The 18,201-nt window shown below is 50.9% G+C and overlaps 1 protein-coding gene across 4 annotated transcripts in view; it reads right to left on the bottom strand.

The window, feature by feature from the left end:
* Window positions 1–6,476: 6,476 nt before the first annotated feature.
* Window positions 6,477–18,201, bottom strand: part of SAMD4A (sterile alpha motif domain containing 4A) — a 118,569-nt gene continuing 106,844 nt past the window's right edge. For 2 of the 4 annotated variants that reach the window (XR_008462252.1, XR_008462251.1), the window contains 5 exons: window positions 16,306–16,424; window positions 12,940–13,141; window positions 12,517–12,643; window positions 8,927–10,135; window positions 6,477–8,005 (listed from right to left, as the gene is read on the bottom strand). Coding sequence is in view for 2 of the 4 variants with exons in the window: in XM_054161666.1 (XP_054017641.1) it covers window positions 7,977–8,005; window positions 10,052–10,135; window positions 12,517–12,643; window positions 12,940–13,141; window positions 16,306–16,424 (561 nt within the window). In the remaining 2 variants the exon portion in view is untranslated. The remainder of the gene's footprint in view (window positions 8,006–8,926; window positions 10,136–12,516; window positions 12,644–12,939; window positions 13,142–16,305; window positions 16,425–18,201) is intronic. The other 2 variants (XM_054161666.1, XM_054161667.1) reach the window with 1 other exon arrangement.

Here is an 18,201-nt window from a genome sequence, read left to right as displayed (position 1 = left end):
GGAACGGCTCTGTTGTGAGGCCAGGCTGAGAGAGTTTGGGTTGTTCAGCCTGGCAAAGAGAAGGCTCTAGGGAGACCTTCTGGTGGCCTTTCAGTACTTAAAGGGGCCTCTAAGAAAAACGGGGACAGGCTTTGTACAAGGGTACATGGTGATGGGACAAGGGGTTAAAGTGTTGAACTGAAAGAGGGGAGATTTAGACTAGATTTAGGAAGAAGCTCTTCACCATGAGGGTGGTGAGACAGTGGAACAGGTTCCCCAGAGAGGTCCTGGAAGTGTCCAAGAGCCACCTGGTTGTCTGGAGCTTTGAGCAACCTGGTCTAGTGCAAGGTGTCCCTGCCCATATGGCAGGTGCTTGGAACTAGATGATCTTTAAGGTCTTTTCCAAGGCAAACCATTCTATGGTTTGTGGCACCATGACAAGCAGATTAGCCACTGAATGACTGGTGGGGGGATCCTGGTGGTCAAACAAGTTAAATTTATTTTTATCTATTATTTTTTATCTGCCACAGGGAGGAAGGGCTCATCCTTTGCATGTTTTCTCCTCTAACCAGAAACCTTGCCAGTAGTGTGGCTCATGGACATATCCTGGTCATGTTCCTGTGTGATTTCCTGTAGGTGACTGCTCTAGCAGGGGGGTGGTTGGATTACATAATCTTCAGGGATCCCTTCCAGTCCACACCATTTTATGGTTCTCTGTGTGTGACATTATTGGAAACCAAGACCTTTGCCTGAAACAACTGCTATGTTGGCATCACCTTCAGAACATACCTACAGAACACATTCAGGACCTCTGGTTTCAAAGTCATGCTGGGTGATGGCTCATAGCATGGTGTAAATGCTTCCTATGGAGACACAAATCCACACAACCATGTAAGCACCAGCCCAGGGCAGGCTGCACCTTGGGTCTGTGCTCCTCTTCTCCAGTGTTTTTTTCTATTGCTCATCACCTGAGGAGATAAACTGGGAGGGAAATGGATATTGACCTGTGAAGAGCAAGGAGTTAGACTCTGTGAGCCTTATGGATCTCTTCCAATTTGGATTATTCTATGATTATCCAAGGAGCCAAGGCAGATGGAGGAGAGAAAGAGAAGGATGGGAAGAAGTTTTGTAGGAAAGAAGTAGGAGGAATAAGTGGTGAAGGTTTGCAAAGGTCCTGATTCCAGCTGGATGATGCTCAAGGTCAGTGATGCAAGGAGAGGGGAGAGAGAACCAGGCTGGGTCCCAGCCTCCACAGCTGCCTGCCTGGGGATGCAGTCTGTGGCTCCCTCTGCTGAGACCAGCTCTGAGCTCTGCTTACTGCAGGAGAGTAGCAAGAGCTTTCATGGGGGATGGAAACACTTTCTGGGGAGGTCACCTCAATGATAGGCTGGGGGGCATGAGGTGTGGGAGAGGGGCACCTGGTTCCTCAGCTGTATGCTGCTGCTGGGTGATGCTGGCCTGGAAGGCAATCACCCACCTGCCCATGCTGCCTCTTCATGGGATAGAGATGGTGTTGCTTTGCTAACATGCCACAGCGATGTTCTAATTGTTATTGTTTTAAATTGACCAAGAATCTATCTTCTGTAGGAAAATGAGAATTCTGGCTGAGCAGGGCAATGTCTCCTCTGACCGGGATTGGTCAGCAGGATGGTTATTTTAGGGAAAAGAGGGAAAACTGCTTTGTTTTTCGAGGCACTGATAGGTTGCTTGGCCTTTGGGTGAAACCACGCTCCATCCTTCTGCAGCTGCTCCCTTCGCTGGTGACAATGGCTCTGTGGCAGGCAGTGCAGCTCTGGAACCCTCCCCCCTGAAATTACACAGGGACAGGTGCTGTTGCTGGACTAAATGAAGCACCCAGCACTATTGATGTGGACTGAAAACTGGCTGACCAGTAGGGCTCGGAGGGCAGAGATCACTGGTACAAAGTCCAGCTGGAGATTGGTCCAGTTGGAGTGGTGTACCCTGGGGGTCAATAAATGGGGCAAACTACTCTTTAACTTTGCCATTAATGACGTGGACACTGAGGCACTGGCAGCATGTGTCACGGATTTGCAGCCAAAACAAAACTGGTAGGAGTGGCTGATGTACCCAAGACTGCTGCTGTTATTCAGAGGGACCTGGAGAAATGGGCTGAGAAGAACCTCATGAAGTTCAGAAAAGGGCCAAGTCCTGCCACCGGGGAGGATAAGCCCATCCACCAGTGCATAATGGTGGCTTACTAGGTGGAAAGCAGCTTTGTGGAAAAGGTCCTAGGTGTCCTGGTAGACACTAAGATGCCCACAAGCCAGTAATCCACCCGCAGGGAAAAGGTGGCCACCAGTATCCTGGGCTGCATTGTAGATGATCATCTCTAGCAGGTTGAGGAGGGCTGATCCTGCCCTCATTCCTCAGCACTGGAGCCACACTTGGTGTTCTGAGCTTCTCAGTACAGGATGGATGGCAACACAGGAGTGTGGCAAATGGCCAGAATGGTAATCTAGAGCTTGGACTGCTTGAGAAGAGATTGCAAGTGCTGGCTTGGTTAGACTGAAATGAAGGCTCAGGGGGATTTTATTGATGTGTCTGATGCGGAGAGTAAAAAGAAGAGCTACAAAAGGCAATAGCCTCAAGCTGAAGTATATCAAATTCTGTTCAAATGCCAGGAAAAGCTGCTTTTACCCAAAATCATGGTCTGACCCTACACCAGGCTGCTTGGAGAGGTTGTGAAGCCACCATCCCTGGAGGTAACCAACCCCTCCTCTGCAGGAGAGGTAGGATGGAGGGATTGGGGGTAGGGAGGTGGGGTCCCTACCACCTCATCGAGGTCACACTGCGAACAGCAGCAGCCCCTGCAGAGCCCAAAGCTGAGAAAAGATGGGAAAACCTGGTCCAGAGGTCAGGGTCCTTCCTTAAGCACCTCCTGTAGCCGAGTGCCTATGGCAAGCAGCAGGCCCAGCTCTGAGCACCCTTCCCTACCAGAGAAGGAGATTCCACAAGCTCTCTGAGCAGCCTGCTCAGAGCCAGGGCTCTGGCACCCTCATAGCAAAGAATTTTTTTCCTCATGTTCATAGGGAACCTCCTGGGTTTCAGTTTGTGTCCCTTCCCAATTGTCCTGTTGCATTGACCCTCTTGGTCACAACAGCACATTGCTGGCTTACGGTAATCTTGTCCACCAGCACTCCCAGGTCCTTCTGCACAGAGCTGCTTTCCAGCAGGTCACCCTTCACCTGTGCTGCTGCAGGGGTTATTCCTTCCCAGGTGCAGGACCCTACACTTGCCCCTGTTGAACATCATGAGCTTCCCTTCACCCACCTCTCCAGCCTGTCTCTGTCTCACTGAATGAAAGCATAGCCTGATGGGGTGTCAAGCCACTCCTCCCAGTTTGGCATCACCAGCAAATGAAACTGGAGATCATAGCAGACCTACACCACTCCTCCTCCCTTCCCTCACCCCACAGGGCTGGCCGTTTATTCTTTTCTAGGGTGGTTTCTGCTGAGGTAGGAGGCTACCTGCCAGGAAGAGGACAAGAGGAAATGGCTGGTAAGAGAGGCAATTCTGCCACTCTGCTCTGCTCTGGTGAGACCTCACTTGGAATACTGTGTCAGTTCTGTGACTCTGAACATACAAGGCACATAGACCTTCTGCAGCAGTTCCAGAGGAGGGCCACAAAGATGATCAGCGGGCTGGAGCATCTCTCCTATGAAGACAGGATGGAAGAAGTGGGGCTGTTCAGCCTGGAGAAGGCTCCAGGGAGACCTTGGAGGTACATTTCAATATCTGAAGGGGACTTGCAGGAAAAGCTGGGGAAGAACTGTTTAGAAGGGCTTGCAGTGGTAGGATGAGGGCAATGGTTTGAAACTGGAGCAGGGTAGATAGATTTAGGTTGGACATAAGGAGGAAGCTCTTTACCAGTGGAGTGGTGAAATACTGGAACAGGTTGAGGCCCCACCCCTGGAGACATTCAAGTTGTGCCAAGGGAAGTTTAGGTTGGATGTTAGGAAGGGTTATCAGGCACTAGAATGTCTTGCCCAGGGAGGTGGTGGAGTCACCATCCCTGGAGATGTTTAAGAGTTGTGTAGCTGTGGCGCCAAGGGTGTCAAGGCCTTGTCAGTGTTAGGTTAACGGCTGGACTGGATGACCTTTTCCCATCCAGGCAATTCTCCGTGAATGAAGAGCGTAAATAAGGAGTCACCACACCCCAGTGTTACAAAACCTTGTATTAATCATCTCCCTTCACTTTCAATAGAACGTTGATATGAAATATAGCCATGGTTCCTCGTTACACGGGAGGAAATGAGTAATAAATACATCGGAGCAAGTCGCACTCACGAGGTGTGTTTCACTGGGAACAACATTGGAAAACTGTACACTTGCAAGGACCAGCATCTCCAAACATTAGTATTTCTTTATATCAGGAAGCTTTTACATGTAACAAACATGCTATTTCCATATATGACACGGGGGGGAAAAAAAAAAATTATTTAAAAAAAAAATAAGGAGGGGGAGGGGGGGAACAAAAGAAAAAGAAAAAGATAATATTTAAAAAATAGGCATTGCTCGGCAACATTAACTAGGCAAAAATAGTTCTTTGTGCACTAACTCTGTACAGGAAAACCAGGACTAAAGGCATGCATGGACAATAAAAGGCTGCCCTGGACCGGCATGCAACAGAAGAAGAGTTGAAAGCTTTTGTAAAGTAAGCTTACAAGAGGCATAAATACAGAAGGGTTATATATATATATATATATATATATTAATAAGGGAGGAAGTTTTTCTGTTTAACATTATTAACATTCCTGTTTTTTGTAATTTTTTTCTTTTCTTTTTTTTTTTTTTTTTTTAATGCATTTTTGTTTTCTTCCTATTCCTCCCAGAGGAATACACATTCACCTTTAAGTAAAGATAAAGGAATACAAAAAATAAAACTCACTTTGCAAACTCTGATGACTTGTATAAAATCAACTTTAGTGTTTATCGCCGCTTGTGTGCAAATTATAGACGTCTGCAGGACCCACTTTTCCATCAGGCACATTCAAGAAAAGCCAAACCTGGGGGCACGGCTGCGCCCCGACATGGAGAAAGATGACAACAGAAGGAGTTTCCCTAAGTGCTGACCAAACTTGAGCCTCGCTCTGCGCCGGCAGAAATCACAGTTTATGGATTTTCCTGCTGGATGCTGGCCGGACCTGACACCCCCCTCCCCCTTCAAGGATCTTTTCATCAGCTGAACAAGCAAAAGTAAAGCCCAGCTCAAGTCCACTCGAGCTCGGGGCCTGTCCCTGGGGAGGACACCTTAGAACGAAAAGGTTGGGTTTTATTTCCTATGAGGAGCGCCCGCCGGACCCAAGGACACTTGGGTGCTGCGCTGGCTGGCCTCCCCCGGGGCAGCCGGGGATGGCTCAGGGGAACAGCACCAGTAAAAGGTCCCCGGCAGGTGCTGGGGGCTGTCTCTGGGAGAGCAGGGTGAGGGGGAGATGCCCACCACAAGATGCCCACCACATTGCCCTCAACTCAACAGTTGCACGTGGGGTGAATGGGTGAATACAAAAAAGAAAGGCACTGCCGCTTTATTACTGAAGATCTGACTTCTTCACAGCCTCACTCATGCAACTGTTGGGGGGGGGGTTGGTTTATATATATTTTTTTTTAAACTTTTTTTTTTCTTTTTATAAATAATTTTCTCTTTTTTTTTTTCCTTTTTCTTTTTTTTTTTTCTTTTTTTTGTTTGTTTTTTTTTTCAACACTTCTTTCCCTGGGACTCTGCTACCTGCACTCAGCACAGGCACCCAAAGCCAGGCAGGACTTTCCCGAACGCAACTGAAGCCACTTATTATTATTATTATTATTATTAATTATTATTATTATTTTTTACTTAAAAAAACCCAAGAAACAGCAAACACAACCAAGTTGTTAATAACCTATATGTGGTCAATGGAAAATAAGCTGCTTTTTTTTTTTTTTCCCCCCCTTTTGTGTGTTTTGTTTTTTTTTTAAACAAAAGGGGGGAAAAAAACCCAAACAAAACCCAAACAACAAAACCCAAACTACTGATTTGGTGGTTATTAATAACAGACATCATGGTTACCAGCCATAGCAAGTTAATAGGTAATATATCCAAAATAACATCTCTAACAATCAGATAACCTCTGTTTATTCTATAGTCAGTGAAGGAATAAATAGAATTTCAGCTCCCTAAATACACTTAGAGCCCTCCCTGGGGAAAGCTTCTGCTACGGTGGTTGTGTCACACCTCGGTTTCATACAACTCAGGGGATGCTCAAGGGGTGACCCAGGTGGCTTGGTCTCCCCTCTGGTCCCCACTTCACCATCACCTCCTCACACCTCTCCCCAACCTCCCTTGCTTTCAGGTTTTCCCTTCTCTGCTCCCCACCTGGTACACCCCCATCCCCACTTCCTGCCTGCCAGGAGGCAGGACACCAACAGCAAACACAAAACATGGCATTTGGCACTTGTTTGTTGGGGGTTGTTTTTTTTGGTGTTTGGTTTTGTTTTTTTTTTTTTTTTTTTTAAGAAAACAACTTTAAAATGCTGCATGGCAAATGGATTGACACATGTCCCCCCTCTGCCGGGCCAGCCGATGCGCCAGTTCCCCCTCATCCCTCCTCCCTGCTCTGGCCGGTCCCAGCACACGCTGCTGCCCAGGGGTGCTCACGGCCGAGCCCCTCTTGGAATTATTGCTGCAATCCCCAAGGCTGCTGCTCCCACTCATCACCTCCTTTCATTTTAATTACTTAAAAAATTATTATTATTAATCCATCAGAGGACGTGGGAGCAGCAGCAGGACCAACGGTGTAGCCATCACTCCCCCAAACATCACTGTGGGCGCTGGTGGCTTTTCTGGCCCCAGTCTCACTTCGAGCACAGGCTCAAGCAGCACTGTGTTGGATTTAGCTCTTTTCCATGCCCAAATTTAGCTGTTGCAAAAAGCAGTGCAGTGGCAGGTGAAGGGGCAGCTGAGATCCATGTCTCCTCCCCAGCACATCTTTACTGCAAGGAAATGGGGCTGTGAAGCTGCAATTTGGTGCTTTTTGGGGCTGGGGTTTGATCTGGGTCAATGAAATCACACACTTGCTCCCAAGCCTCCTCCACCCCTCATCAGGGCTGGAAAACCCTGGCCTGGCTGAGTTTTAGGGGCAGATGTGTAAAGCCATAGATGCAGCACCTTCCCAGTACCCACGCAGACAAGGCAAGAGACACAGAAACTCACCCAGCCTTCCCCCCCTTTGCTGACACCCCTGGGACCCTCACCCAGGTGAGATGCCCTCCCCAAAATCCCCAAACCCATGTCAGGGGCACAGGGACACGAGGCGAGGGCTGATCCTGCACCCAGCAGGTGTCCACTGCCCCTCCACCTCCACTGCCCTGTGCACAACGCTGCCTCCAATCTGCGGCTGGATGCTCTTGGCTAAATGGAAAGGAAATTTTGGCGTTTTGTGGGTTTTTTTTCTTTTTCAAGTCTGGGCTGGGCTAGCCAGGCCAGTCCATGCCTTAACACAGAGAAACTCAAAGAGACAGGACCACCACCCCTGAAGTCCCCAGATGGGACAAATCCTCCCCAGGGGGTTTTTGGTCAGACACACCCACAGCCACTTCACTCCTCATCCAGAAACAGGGTTTGCCCACAGTGCTCCGATGAGCCCTCCGTTGTCAGCACTCTCCTGCCGCGTCCCCCTGACACCCTCCCCATGCTTCTTCATCCTCCTCATTGAGTTTTTGCCCTTTTTTGTTTTTGTTTTTTGTTTTAATTCCCCCCCCACCCCCTAGCATGGATGTAATAAATGACAACACAAATTCCAAGTCTAATGATATGTTCACAAGGACAATCTACACATTCACAAAATTAAAACAAGGAGAGAGAGAAAGAGAGAGAGAGCAAGAAGAGGAGAGGAGAGTGGAGAAGGGATGCAAGCTATTTGTGAGGCTCCCTGCAAGCCCCGACCTCGCCGCTGGACCCGCAGCAGTTGTTCTCCCGGCCAGCGTCCCTGTCGCGACGCCTTCTAGATCGTGGAGGTTCGGTCGACGCCATCTGCAAGTTGGAAGGGAGAGCTATGGGTGACCAGCTGCTCACATTGCACCAATATCCCGAGCTGGAGGGGAATGGACCCCCCAAAAGCATCCCCAACCCATGGACCCTGTGGTGAGGTGGGCATCATGGGGCTGTCCTCCCCAGCCATATCTACCCAAGGGATGCAGAAAGGTTTTGGGATGTCAGCACTCTGTGTCCCAACCCTGTGGCAGCCCCCAGCCTCCCCAAGCTGCAGTCCCAACACTCGGCAGGCTTTCTGCTACATCCCCACAGCATTTTTTTCCAGGAGCATGTGGCTGCCCAGAAGGTTGGTTGAGTCTGGGACCACCCTGCAGTGGTGGGGAACAGAGGTGGATCTAGTCCTGGGGGGCTGCCTTGCCCCCAGTCTATCCCAGCCCTGCTACACCTGCATCACAGAAGATGTGAAATTTCCATCTGGGGGATCACAGCAGGAAAAGAAAAACCCCAGGAGTTATGTCCCCAGTGTCCTGTGCCAGCAGGAACACATCCAGCCACCCCAAGCCCAGGAGAGTGGTCCACACCCCACCCCAGAAGCAGCACAACCCTGCTGCCAGCAGCCCCCTCTCCACCTCCAAACAGCAGCAGCTCTCATGGAGCCAGAAATCAACTTCCAGCAGGACTTCCAGCCCTCCCTCCCACCCTCTCCCATCCCCAGCTACCTCCTGTCCCCCATCCCAAACCCCCATCCCCGGGGATGAAGAGCAGCTGGGGGGCAGCTCACCCCCAAACAGAGCACTCTCTGTTATGCTTTTGGGAGCCTCACAGCCACCTCCCTCCTCAAGACTAAAAACAAGCAGGTTTGTTACACCTGATTGGGGATTTTTATCTCCCCTGAAAGGTTTATTTTTTGTAAGAGCTATTTATAGCACGACCGGTTTGGAGAGGCTGGGGATGTGAGACCTGGAATAAACGCCTCAGAGGAACAGTCCCCTGCAGAGGAACATGACAGCTAAGCCTCGCCTGGGCACGCGCCGCAGAAACGCTTCGGGTGACAGAGGTGTCCTTGTTTGCCGGCCGAGGATGCTGCCGTGGCACTGCCAGGGCCCTGCTGCCTCTCACAGTCCTTGCTCTCGCGTCCCTCTCCCCGGGGACAGGCTGCGGCATCGCTGTGGGGTGCCCGGTGGCACTCTGAGGGCTCCTGTCCTCAACCGTTCCACGCGGTCCAGGGATGGCAGGGGCCAGACCCCAGCTGGTTGTTCGGGAGGGTCTGGGTGACACTGGTGCCTGTGCTCATCCCATCGCCGGGGTCATCCTTTGTGCTTGGGGGTCCAGTGCTCTGGTGAGGGGTACTGGGTGCTTCTGGAGCCGGTGTGTTTTGCTTCACCAGGTTTCCCATCATGGTGCTGCTGCCTTTTCCACTTTTCCTGTCTGTTTTTCCACCTGGTCCTCCTCCCACCCTGTGCCCGTTATCCATTCGCCTGGGCTGGCACCCTGCAGCCACCCCAGGCGAGGGCAAGGAGCTGCCAGTGCTGCCAGCACAGCAGCCACCACAGCTCCCAGCACAACATCTGGCACAGCACCAGGCACAGCACCCAGCATCCCATGGCATGTTTTCAGCCCTGGATTTTGGGGCTCCTGCACCCCCCACGCCAAGCAAAGGACATCGGTGACAGAAGGGTAAAGTACTCCAAAGCCTGTGAACCATCTGAGCGTGCTGGTGGCCAGGGCTTTATCAAGGAACAGTAACAGACTAGCAAGCTAATACTAATTATTATTAGTAAGCTAACTAGTGGCTAATAAGCACAGATTCCACTGGTGCTGGCTGCAATCCCTGCATTCAGTTTTACCCCTACCCCGGTCACCTTGCCGAGAAAAGCCAAGGTCCCCATCTGACTTCTCCACCAGAAGCATCCTCAGGAGCATTCCTGGGAGTATCTCTGCATCCAGCCCTTGCCACCATCCCCTCCCCTCACAGCCACAGCCTGTCCCAGCTTTTGGGGGGCAGAGGGCATGGGCAGGTGCTGGGGGGCTCAGTGGAAGCGGTGTGGACGTGCTGGAAGAGCCCAAGGAGGAGGGAGTGCTCACCGCTGAGCGCGTGCTCCGTCATGCTCAGGCACAGGGACTCCAGCCTGTTGTTGATGTCAGGTTCAGTCACCGGCACCTGGAACTCTGCAAGGAGAGATAGACAGAACCACCTTGGTTGGATGACCTGGCAGAGACCTTGTCTGCTCATCCTATACTCTCCAGATACAGAATCGCTTCGGTTGGAATAGAACTTTGAGATCATTTGAGTCCAACCATTAACCCAGCACTGCCAGGTCACCGCTAAACCATGTCCCTCAGCAACATGTCTACACAGCTCTGAAACCCCTCCAGGGACCCCACCCCTGTCGTGGGTACCCTGTTCCATGGTTTGATAACGCTTCTGGGGAAGGAAGGGCTCACCAAATTCATCATGAGCAGTGGTAGAACAGGCTTTCAGGTAAATGTTCAGCTATGGAAGAATAAGTAGGGCATAAAATCAATCAGTTGTCCTCAGCAGAGGACAACGCTGATGGTTTCTCAGGACTGGACACAGCTCTCGGGCTGGGAGCTGGCTACAGAGGAATTTATTTCTGTTCCTCTGCACTGAGGGCTCACGATCAACAGGAAAGCAGTGGTTGCTCTCAGCTCTGCTGCAGAGTTTGGTAATATCACTGTAGTCCTGTGCACCTCAAACTCCTTTGTGTCCTGCAGTCCATGGCAGGGATATCCTGTTATCCTGGAAAACACATCCTGGCACTCCTGACAGTGCTCTGCTGCCACTAGGGTGGGAAACCACCTGAAAAGCTGTCCGAGGAGGGTCTGACCTCATGGCCAGACTCTGGCAGTGCTTTGCTTCCCAGGGCACCCACTTCTGGCAAGACATCTGCAACAGCAGTTACTGCTCTCCTAATTCTTATTGATAAGGGCTGGAGCACAGCATTGCAGCTGAAGGTGGATGGAAGTGATGGGTTCAGGCTCCAGTTAGAGATGCTGGAGTGGTAAGCTGGAGTGGTAGCAGAACCCCTGGGAGGGGGAAGCCCTGGGCTGCTCAGGCCTCACAAATATCCTCAATAGATGTAAAATGTCCAAGCTGGGCTAGGAGCTGCCTGTGCAGGCAGCATGCAGGCAGGGTTAGCTTGGACATGGGATGGCAGCACAGACCAGCAGAGCCACTAGCTGGCTTTCCCATAGCCAGCTTGGCCAATGTTCAAACACTCATGGACCCAGTGCCACGTCCCCAGGGAGGATGAGCACAGAAAAAAGTGAGGGATGAAGTTTCATGTGCTGCAACACCCTGGCCTGATTCACACAGCACCAAAATGCCCTCCTCTTTGTGGCAAAAAGCTTTGCAAATGACTTTTGCTGCCAGTAGCCAGCATCTCCTGCTTGCCACCAGCTTGCAGGAATATGGGATGAGGTCCAAGAGGGTTATGGTCCCTGGTGAAAAGCGTTTCAGGAGCCCCGCACTACATTATTGCTTATTTTCCTCATGATTCAGTCCTTGTCTTTGGCTCCCTAATTCTCCTACACCCTCATTCACCATCTAACATAATGAGACAAACAGACTTCTCCTTCAGCACCTGCAGAGATGTGTCCTTGCCCTGGTGTTGGATCAATACCTGAGAGCAGAGGCTGCCTTTGCTGTTTGCTGCCTAAATTATGCAGTTAAAACACTGCAGGCACGTGATGTGTGGGGACCTGCCAAGCTGAAACTGTGGTGGAAGCTTATGGATGAGGTTTAGTTTTCGGGGGTGGGCTGAGAGGGGTAACTCCCTGTCCTGTAAATTGTTATGGTGAGTGCTGGTAAGAACAGGATAATGAAGGGATACACAGAGAATCAGAGAACCAAAGAACCCTTTTGGTGGGAAAAGACCCTTAAGGTCACTGAGTCCAACCATTATCTAACTCTACCAAGTCTGGTACTAAACCATGTTCCTCAGCACCACAGCTCTGTGTCCTGTAAACACCTCCAGGGATGGTGATTTGGCCACCCCCCAGGTGAGCCTGTTCCAGTGTTTGAGAACCCTTTCAGTGAAGTTACTACTTATGTCCCACCTAAATGTCCCCTGACACAACTTGATAACATTTCCTCTTGTCCTCTTACTTGGTACTAGAAACCAACATACACCTCACGACAGCCTCATTGCAGGAAGTTGTAGGGAGCAACAAAGTCTCCCCTCAGACTCTTTTTCTCCAGGCTAAACAATCCCAGTTCCCTGAGCCACTCCTCATGGGACCTATTCTCCAGACTCTTCACCAGCTTCATTGCCCTTCTCTGTACACACTCCATCACCTCAATGCCCTCCTTGTAGCGAGGGACTCAAGCTGTATATACAGAGTAAAAACCCCTTCAGTGACATCCCTGGTTCAGTTAACCCCCAGTAATCCAAATACTGTTAAAGACTTGGGTGGTGACTGTGAGCATGCTGTGTCCCCATGGGCAAGGCTCACTGGTGTGATTCCTTTCACACAGCCTCATCCTGCTGGGCTGTGGTTAAGCGAAGCAGCAGATGTCTGCTTCCTACCTGGCTGCTGAAACATCAGCATGGTCTGCGGGGAGGTGTGGACCGGCAGCGAGCGTGTCCTTTGCACTGAGCTGTGGCTGCGGCTGGGCATGCTGTTGCTGCCCCCAGGGTTGGCAAACCAGAGGTTCTGTGGGAAGCAAATGAAAAACAAGGGTGTGGGGGGTAAACCAGAAGCCGCTGTGCTATGTATTAATAACCCCCTTGGGCTCATCCCTCCACCTCCCAGTCTGTCCCCATCCCGCTGGTCTCTCTTCTGCATCCCACCACATGGAGGAGAGTACAACCCGAAGGCCTGCAAACTGCTCGTGATCGCTTGAAAAGGGGGGAAAAAAAGGGAGAGTCAGACAAGTTAGAGGAGGAAAAGCAAAGGAAGCTTATGGGGAAGGGATGGAAAAGCTGGAGATGCCATGAACACCAACCAACCTGTCTGCCTTGCTTGAGGATGGCAGGGCTGGCGGCAGCGCTGCGCTGGGGGGTGCCCAGTAGCCCACTGGGACCCAGTAGCCCCAGCCGGGCGGTGGGGAGGTTACGGGAGGGGATCTGGAACTGGCGAGGGTTTCGCCGGCCCAGTCCTGCCCCTGCAGATCCAGCTGTTGGTAAGGAGTTTGACTGGCCAAAGCCTCGGCTGTGGAGAGAGGATCATACAGTCATGCAGTCATGGAGGTTGGGAGGCCTCTGAGATCAAGTCTGACTGTCAACCCAACACCACCATGCCACTAACCCACGGCCTGAAATGCCGTGTCTATGTGCTTTCTGAACATCTTCAGGGATGGGGACTCCGGCACCTCCCTGGGCAGCATGCTCAATGCCCGACTGCTCTTTCAGTAAAGAGACTTTTCCACATGTCCAACCTAAATCTCCCCTGCCTCAACCTGAAGCCATTTTCTCTTGTCCTATCACTTGTCACTTAGGAGAAGAGACCAACCCCCACCTGGCTCTAACCTCCTTTCAGATAGTTGTAGAGAGTGAGAAGGTCTCCCCTCAGACTCCTTTTCTCCAGTTGAACAACCCTAGTTCCCTCAACTGCTCCTCAGAAGGTTTGTTCTCCAAAGCCTTCACCAGCTTCATTGTCCTTCTGTGGACCTGCTCCAGCACCAGAATGTTGTTCTTGTAGTGAGGAGACCAAAACTGAACCAGGTATTTGAGTTGTGGCCTCACCAGTACTTTAATTCTCAAACTCTTCATGCCTTTAAGCTGTACAAAAGAGATTGCTCCTGTGTGGATTCTCTAGTGTCTGATAAACATTAAGCTCATGCTGTTGGGTTTTCTTTACTGGCAACGCCTGAAGGGTCAGACCTTCTGCCCTTACAGGAGGTCGAAGATTTCCTAGGAAGGGGCTGAGTGAAAGGCACGTTCCTGCAGTGGTGGCACTGGCTCTGCAACCCCTACTGTACCACAAACCCTCAATAGCTCCCTGTGGTCAAAGCAAAACTACCCGGACCTCAGACCATGTGGCCACAGATGTGCTGACATGCTGATCTCAGGACACAAAAACGTCTTCACTCCTTGGAGGGTCTGGGTGGACATGCTACCATCCCTCTCCATGTGGGTTTTTGCATTTAAAACCAGAAGGACCTAACAAGAATCAGGTGATCCTTGGAAACATGCAGTGTGGGTCTTCTCACCACACAGTGTTGGCTTGGTGTCTCAGGACTGCAATGCCATTACCAGGTTTAAGCACAGCCAAGGGCAAGAGCACTCTGCAAACCTAGAGCTGTGGCTGCTCTTAGGCTCCCTGTTCCCCCTGCCCTTCTCCAGCACTTCATCACCCTCACAGCTGTTTCAGCTCACCTTCCTCCTGGCCCCCATCTCTGATGCTTGTGCGGGCAGCTGCAAACATGCTTCAGATGACCTGAGAATGCTGGGATCCCAAACCCAGACACATTTACTAGGCAGAATCATGATGGGATTTTTTAAAACCCTGTCCAAAGAATGCTCTCGCCAGTAAATCCCCATGAGAACAGCCACAATGGCTGCATCTCCTTCTCCTCCTGCAGCTGCCCAGGAGCAGAAGAAACACAAAATGAAATCCACTCAAAAGCAGCAAGGAAATGAGACCATCCTGGGCAGGATCATTTCAGGCTGTCAGCTCTACCTCATGCTTGGGGTCAGCCTGGACAAGCAGTGAAAGCTCAAGAAAGACATGGGCCTGTTGGAGAAGACCCAGAGGAGGTCATGAAAATGATGGGAGGGCTGGAATCCCTCTGCTGTGAGGACAGGCTGAGAGCATTGGGGTTGTTCATGCTGGAGAAGAGAAGGCTTTGTGGAGACCTTCTTGTGGCCTTTCAGTACTTAAAGGGGTCAATCAGAAAGCTAAGAACAGACTTTTTAGCAGGGCCTGTTGTGACAGGATGACGAGCAATGGGTTTAAACTAAAGGAGGGAGATTCAGACTAGAGAGAAGCAAAACATTTTTTCCCTGAGGGTAGTTAAACTCTGACCCCGGTTGCTCAGAGAGGTGGTAGATGCCCTATCCCTGGAACCACTCCAGGTCAGGTAGTCTGGGGCTCTGAGCAATCTGGTCTAGCTGCAGATGTCCTTGCTGACTGTGGGGGCATTGAACTAGGTGATCTTTAAAGGTCACTTCCAACCCAAACCACTCTACAATTCCACAAAGTGCTGCATGGGTAATGGCCCAGAGCAAATGGCTACCTCAAAAACCTCTGTTCTTTTTCCTGCTTCTGATCCTGCTGTGAACACTAAAATCACTTGGTTTTCCATTCCAAAATATTTCACTTAATTCCACTGAGGAACACTTTGGTTTTGCAACTCATTCCTTCTGAACTCACATCCTGGCTGTCCCAGTGCTCCCAATATTCTCCAAAAGACTTTCTTTTTCAGAAAATAAAAAGAACTTGCACGGGACTGCAATAAAACAAACTGCTAGCAGAGTGAAACAAATGGCTAACCCTGTTGGTCAGCCTGACCTAAAAATATCTCCTGTTGTCATAACCCCAACACTTTCTAGGATCACCCAAAATCTGGCATCACCTTAGAGGTCAGCAAATATGGTGCTCATAACACATCCCCATCCCACCTTTCCAACCACAGTCCCCAGGCTCTGCAGCTTCTTGTAGGTTTCAAGCCTTGTTTCTGGCCAGTTGACAGCTTTTTGGTGAAACTCCAGCACTGATGCAATCAGCAAAGGGCAGCAAGCAGGGACAGAGCTGGTCACCCAGTGGTGGGGATACAATGCACAGCTGGGAGGCACTGGGTTCGGAGCCAGGGAGATGTGGTGGGAATTGGTGGGGTAGCACTGACCACACACATAAGCCAAATTGCTGCTGTCCCTTCCCAGCCAGTGCCTGGGGGTTTATTGCTGAATCTTTTCCAACCCTTCTCCCTCCCAAAAGGTGGCTCTGAACCAGCATGATCTATACCCTTCTCTGTTGGGAGACATCAGTCCCACTCAAGACCATAGAATCACAGAATGCATTGCGTTGGAAGGGATCCTCAAAGGTCACCTTGTCCAATCCCCCTGCAGGGAGTAGGGACACCTCCAACCAGATCAGGCTGCTCAGGACTCCATCAAGTTTAACCTTGAATGTTTTCAGTGATGGGCCCTCCAGCACACGCCTCGGCAACCTGTTGCAGTTCTTTTCACCACCCTGATGGTAAAGAACTTTCTCCTGAAGTCCAACCTAAATCTGCCCTGCTCCAGTTTCAAACCTTTGCCATTTGTCCTATTGCTACAAGCCTTTCCCCAGCCTTCCTGTAGCTCCCCTTCAGATGCTCTTGCTGGCCCCTTCAGCTGCTGCATCCATCCCTCCACTCTCCAGATCCCACGTACCTCCTCTGCTGCCGGTAGCCTGACAGCTCCAGGAGGGATTTCCGAGGGAATGACCGAAAGAGTTTCTGCACCTGCTGTTTCCATGACAGCAGCCGCTTCTTCTGGATCTCTGTAAACGCCTGCCCAGAAAGAGACAGAGAGAAAAGCAGGGACCGTGAATATTTCCCTGGACAAAGTGAGTAGGGATGAGTCTGTGGGAGGGGGTGTGAAGAAAACCAGTCAGGGAAGTGGTGGTGTGAGCTGAGCCCCATCGGCAGGCCCAGAGGGAAATCTTGATCTCCCTCAAGGATTTCTCCACCTCATCTGAGGTGGAAAAAGTGCTCCTCAGCATTCCCTGCATGCCAGAGTGAGGGTCTGACTCTGCCCCTGAGGCTGCCAACTCCTTCCTGGGCAGAGCAGGGCTTCCCCAAAGCTCCTCCACCACTCATCTTAGCCCCTAGATCAGCCATCTAGGGCACCTGCCTCCCTGCTAGCTGCTGGGCTGTGAGCCAGGGATTTGGTGGCTGGTGAAAATTGTCATCTGGATGTGGCTCTAGACATCACTACTGGGGTGGGAAAAAGCTGGGACTTGGAAAGCAGAGCTCCTTCTGGGAGCTGGACAGAGCTCATCATCTGTGACATCATCTGTGGACATCATCTGTGGAAGGTCACCTGTGGTGAGCCCCATCACCTGCCTGGGCTCCTTGTGAAGGTCACCCACACAGGGTACAGACCTCCTCCCAAAATGACCTAAACCTCCAGACAGGCAGGGTGGGTTATGAGGACACCCACATGCCCACCACCTCTAACTTTAGACACCCAACGCATTGTGCCACCAGTGAAGAGAAGTCAAGTCTCCAGAGGACAAATCTGGAGACTAATTAGTGTCTGACTTGATTGCTCCAAACCACCCTTCAGAGGAGACAATCTGTCCCAGCACTGATTAAGGCAGAGGCAGCAGAGATGGTGGTCCCAGGACACGGGCTGGCAGCAGTGGGGTGATGCTGCATCATCATGTCTCTCCTGGGTTCTCCTGGAAAACAGGTCCCTCTGCAGGTTCATGTCTTCCTGGTTTGGGTGTCTGCTCCCACAATCCTTCTCTTCATGCTCTGCTCACCCACCTTGTCCATCCAGAAACTCCTGGCACAATTTCCAGACTCTGATGCTGTCTGAGAGGGGAGCAAGTGCGAGCAGACATGCTGCCCTCTCCAGCCCCTACAGCTATTTTCCACTGTGCCTGTGTAAAGCACTAAGAAGACAGATCCATCGTTCTAAAACCATTTTGCAGCAAACTCAAACAGCAAGCGCCACCATCCCCATTGCCTCGATGACCACTTCAGTAAAGATATTTTTCGTAATGCCCAACCTAAACCTCCCTTGGGGTAACTTGAGGCCATTTCTCCTCATCCTGTTACATGCTGCTTTGAAGGAAAGACCAACTCCCACCTGGTTCCAACCTCCTTTCAAGGAGTTGTAGAGAGTAAAAACATCTCCCCTCAACCTCCTTTACTCCAGGCCCTATTCCCTCAGCCACTCCTCACTGGACTTTTCTCTAGACCCTCACCATCTTTATTACTAATTTCCTTGGACCTGCTCCAGCACCTAAATATCCTTCTAGTAGTGAGGGCCCCAAAACTGAATCCAGGATTCAGGGTGCAACCTCACCAGTGCTGAGTACAGGGAGACAATGACTTCTGTGGTCCTGCTGGACACACTATTGCTGATCCAGGCCAGGATGCTGTTGGCCTCCTTGGTCACCTGGCTCATGTTTATCTGGCTGTCAGTCAACACCCCCAGGTCCTCTTCTACCAGGCAGCTTCCTAGGCGGCGTGCAGCACATTTTGGGGTTTGCAGCCACCAGTCCTCTCCAGAGGAGATTCTTCTGTGCTTTGACAGTGTGTTATTTATAAACAAATA

This window comes from Dryobates pubescens, chromosome 5 (genome assembly GCF_014839835.1).
Source record: "Dryobates pubescens isolate bDryPub1 chromosome 5, bDryPub1.pri, whole genome shotgun sequence".
Taxonomy (NCBI): Eukaryota; Metazoa; Chordata; class Aves; order Piciformes; family Picidae; genus Dryobates; species Dryobates pubescens.
Note: the sequence above shows the minus strand (reverse complement) of the source record. Positions and strands in the feature narration are given on the sequence as shown.